Source organism: Solanum tuberosum, unplaced genomic scaffold (genome assembly GCF_000226075.1).
Source record: "Solanum tuberosum cultivar DM 1-3 516 R44 unplaced genomic scaffold, SolTub_3.0 scf00219, whole genome shotgun sequence".
NCBI lineage: Eukaryota > Viridiplantae > Streptophyta > Magnoliopsida > Solanales > Solanaceae > Solanum > Solanum tuberosum.
The window spans coordinates 855652-860640 of NW_006239145.1; the positions used below are offsets into that span (position 1 = coordinate 855652).

The 4989-nt window shown below is 28.4% G+C and overlaps 1 protein-coding gene across 1 annotated transcript; it reads right to left on the reverse strand.

The window, feature by feature from the left end:
* Positions 1-1729: 1729 nt before the first annotated feature.
* Positions 1730-2695, reverse strand: LOC102580990 (abscisic acid receptor PYL4-like). The gene has a single exon (XM_006356414.2). The coding sequence runs from the start codon at positions 2568-2570 to the stop codon at positions 1965-1967; it is 606 nt and encodes a 201-aa protein (XP_006356476.1). The 5' UTR covers positions 2571-2695; the 3' UTR covers positions 1730-1964.
* Between the last annotated feature and the right edge of the window lie 2294 nt (positions 2696-4989).

The following is a 4989-nucleotide window of genomic DNA, read 5'->3' on the forward strand; positions in this document are numbered from 1 at the left end:
GAAATACGCAGTTCTTAGGTGTTTCTTATATGAAGAACCATTTACATTTTCTTTAAATTTGTTCATTTCTTCTACTTTTAAAGAATTATCAGAATAATATAAGATATATACGAAAAAAGCAATAGAAGTTTATTTAGGTGATGATGAAAATAAGAGAAATATATCTATTTAGATGATGATGAATAAGAGAAAAAACAAGTACAATAAACGGATCAAATATCAAAAAATAAATAAAATAGAAATACTTATCTTTTTTTCCTCCTATTTTTAGTTTTGTCACTTTTTTATTCCAATGAAAGGAAGATTCATCGGACAATAAATTTATCATTTAACAAAAATAAGAAAAAAATCAAGTCCTTCAATATGTTTATTTAAATTATATGTATTATCGTCATAATGTATGATTTTTTTCCTTAATGAATTAGTCTTTTAATTTTGAAAAATATTTGATAATAAAAATATAATTCACTTAAGCTCTATTTCTACAAAAATATTTTGTATTGTGATTTTATCATTTTCTTATTTCTATAGTTGATATTTTAGTTCCTTATATCATAATTAATTTTTAAAATAAATTTACATATAATTTTCATGACTGTGCGAAGTGCAGCCAAATTCCCTAGTATCTAATAATTTGTGGTTTGTTATTCAAGATAGTTGGAATACCTTGTAGGAGTAGTTACCACTCCCTCTATTCCGTATTAATTGAATCTATGAAGCAATACACACATATTAGGAAAAACATTCAGGAACATAGTTTAATCCATGATTTTCACTATTATCTTTTATGAAATCATAAATATAACTAGTTTCATCTCGTGGAGAATATAAAACTTCAATAAATGAAAGGACAAATATGAAAAAAAAATATAAACACCAATCTTGAACTTTGAACGATTTAATTAGTTTGAACAATAAAAAAAATCTCAAAAATTCAGTTAATATAGAATAGAAGGAGTAATTACTACTCGAAAATTGAGACAGCCAAACACAATTTACATGAAAAACACTTTTCAAATGAATTAGTAAAACACAAATTATTATTTTTTCTAAAGTATTTTTTTCTAAAATGTTATTTTTAAAAAAATTCTAATAATAAGCAGTTTTTAGTAGTAATGACAAACACACTCTTAGTTTCAATCCGATTTAACATGTCTCAATTAATTTAATATTAAATAAAAATCTATCCGATTCTTTGGGTATGATTATAAATTTATATTTAAAAAATCTTAAAATCCGATAACGATTTAATCGATTTATAGTCCGTTAAGATAAGGTGAGAAAAAAAATAGTTTTTAAGTCAAAGAAATAAAAAGTCAAACTTCTAAAGACTTTTAAGTAAAAAAATAAAAAATAGCGAGAATTCTACTTTTAATTTTTAATTTTTTTTTAAGTCATTATAAACTTAGTTTAAATTATTTTTAACCTTGCCAAATATTTTCAAAAACTAAAAAATGACTTAAAAATAAATTTAACCAATTTTATTTTTTTTTGACAAATAATTTAACCAACTTTTATATCAATCCAAATAGACATTCAAGTCGATTTTTTTTTTTGGCACCCCTACCAACCCCATCCTTTTCACTTTATAAAATCCTAAAGAAAAATAAATAAAATAAGCAGCTATTTTGAAAATTAGATTTTGAGAGTGGGTAGCGTACCAAATTATCTCCGGAAACTACTCAACATGTTAACTAAATTATAGCAACACTGTACACATAATTTAATATTACATGATGGAAAATATTTCGAACAGTAACATTCACTGAAATTGGAGATTTTTTTCACTAACAAATGAAACATAGGAGATAACCTAAGGTTATAACACCTCCTAAGCAAAAAGTTCATCGATCTATCACTCCAAAAAAAAAAAATCACCAAAAAAACAAAATCAATCAAAGAAATATACAAAATTAATCTAATTAAATAGTCACAATGACTACAAATTAGTTGTAGGCATGTTTTCAGCAATTTGCAATCGCTATTTGCGCTAGCGATTGCAAATTGCAACGTACAATTGTATCAACGAATACACACGTTTCTTCCTTTGTATTCCCTGTTGGAATATCCACTACGTACGATTCCACCACCACCGTTCCGTTTTCATCATCCGCCGGATGCAGCGTCGTCACCGACCGGTAATTGTTCAGCCTGTGATCGCCGCCGATGACGCTGAAACTAATGACGTGTTCATCATCGTCTAAGATTTCTAATCTCTCCTTGCTAGATGCGGCAGGGAGGCCGGAAATTACCTGAACCTCCCTTAATGTGCCGACGTTTCCGTCTCCGACGATGACGTGGCAGCTTTTGAGAAAATGCTTATAAGCTTGCGGATTGTCGAATCGGCGGACTAGTGACCATACGGCGTCGATCGGGGCGGAGATGGTCTGCACCACGGCGGAGCAGCACTGATTGGGGCTTACAGCGTGGGTGTGGTAATGTAAGTGATTGTTAGGGACTGAGAACTGCACCGGGATAATCCATGTCGGTTGAGGCGGTTTGTGGAAGTTTCCGGCGAGAGTGGTGGTGATTGTGTGGTTGATCCTCTGCAGCTGAAGTGAACAAGGCATTTCTATTATTACTACTCTCTTTTTCTTCTTCAAAGGAGAGAGGTGAGGATGGAGTACTCTTTACATATACATATGGTGATAGATGGATATATATACAAAATGCATATAGAGAGAAAATTGAGGTGTTTTATTAAATAATATATTGGTATTTAGTCGGTTACAATTTAAGGTGACATATATGATACAATAATAAGCACTATTTTAATGATTTTTTGAAAACCTCTAATGTAATAAAAGTTTATTCTTCCTTTGTAGTTAGTGTCTTAATTATTTTTTTAGTTCTTTTTTTTAAAAAAAAAATTATTATTAATAACGAGCCAAATTCTAATAGATTTTTGACAAAATGCGAATTTTTGATTAATAGTAATTTGTATATGTGAGCCATTTTTGTAACCATAAAGTTATATGTGAGTCACCGCCATTCATATTAAAAAGAATTTCTATGTGTTTAGCCCATAAAAAGAAGCAGGCTCGTACATGAGGAGACATGTTATAATATAATCACTATCTCTAACAACTTAAACTTTTAGATAAGATGGTAACACGCTTCAATAACTTATATTAAAATTAAGGTCTAACTAATCTATTGAAACAAGTGTTAAGAAATTTTATTCTTTAAAAATGCTACTTTAGTTTTTTTTTTTTTTTTTCAAAAACGTCAATTTTGTTAAATAGAAAAAGAATTAAGTAATTTGCTTTTAAAAATATTTTCTTAAATATACTTTCCGTAATGCTAAACACGCCAAAAAAGAATATAAATGTGTGTGTAGCCTAGTTGTGTTAGTTTAATCTTTCCTAGAATAGAGAGATGGTTTTTTTCATGCAAGTTGATCGATCAACTTGCATACAACTCATCTAAACAGAGTCTATAATTAAACTGCCCTCGTCCTTTCCCTATAATTACGTAATCTGCCTTCCTTCTCTCCCCTTAATGAAAATGACATAATAGCCCTTGGATCTTCTTCTTCAAAAGGCTACAAAGTAGCCACGTCACTCTTAAGCGGTTCCGCGTCCTGGCGACCTGCGAAAATACGCAATAATAACGAGGCAACCGTAAGATAAAATGTATCAGTATTGTGATACTATAAAATATTATTTACGTAGTTTTAAATTTATAAATTTTATGTTTCAATTTATGATCAAAATTAAAAAATTGACGTTTGAATTCAAACTATGTAATTGGGACAAAGGGAGAAATAATAGTTGTTGATGATAAGACTTTTGTAACTTATGATACACTATTAAATATTATCCTAACATTTTTTACTATAAAAGTTTTTCATTAACGAAAAGAGAACTAGTCATAAATAGAAATGTGTATTGGTCGATTTGGTTTAATTTTGAATTTTATCGATTCGACTTATTAATTATCGATTTGTAGGCATATTAAATTATTATAGAACTATTAAGATATTGACTTATCAGTTATCGATTTAATCATTAAGAATTCACACAACAAAATAAATGATTGAAAATCACTTAGAAACATGATGACAGATCAAATAAACCATGCACATGAGTTGGTTGATTGCATCTTATTCTCAAGTAATACTGACACATTGTAGAATAACCGTAAGTTTGAGACAACCAGAAATTAAAATATGAAACTAAACCCTAAGTCATGGATTTTATACACCGAATAGTATACTATAATCTACAGTATTAATTTATTATCGAGTTATCGGTTAACCCATTAAGAAAAAACCTCAGATTGTTAAGAACAAATAAATCTATGATAAAAAAATTAAAATTGTTATTGAAATCATTAAACCAATAACCCATTACCGATAAATTAATAATTTTTTCCGATTTAAATTATCAATTTCAATTCGATTGTTGAGTTAACTTTCGATCGAGGACTACCGATGAAAAATGTTTGTAGTGTCAATTCCTTTCGATTAAACAACCTTAATCATAAACTAAAATGTCTTGACTAATTTAAAAGATCATTTAACGTAGTTGACATAACTGAATTTGATTATAAAATTTGTATAGTTCATTTTTTAACAGACTAATGAAATATTCTTGTAAAGATATTACAGAAAACTTGTCTTATGAACTTGGACTAGAAGCACTTAGGCTTTTTTTTTTTTTCTTCTCCAAAAACCATATGCTACAACAAGTTTTAATTTAGTTGATCTTTTAGTTCAAACTGAAAAGCATATAAACAAGTGGTGCAAAACTATAATGTATGATGATGGCTTATTAATCAAATTGTTATATAATACAATAAAATGACACATTTTCTAACTTCAGGTATCAATTATTAGAATATGAAATTGATACTACTTGCAATTTTATTTTCTTTCATAATTAGTACAACTTTAACTTTGATTCCAACTTGCATAATGAGGTCTTTATCTCTATTTCCACCCCCTTTCCCTCAACTTGATTTCTTTTATATATGATGTTTGATATT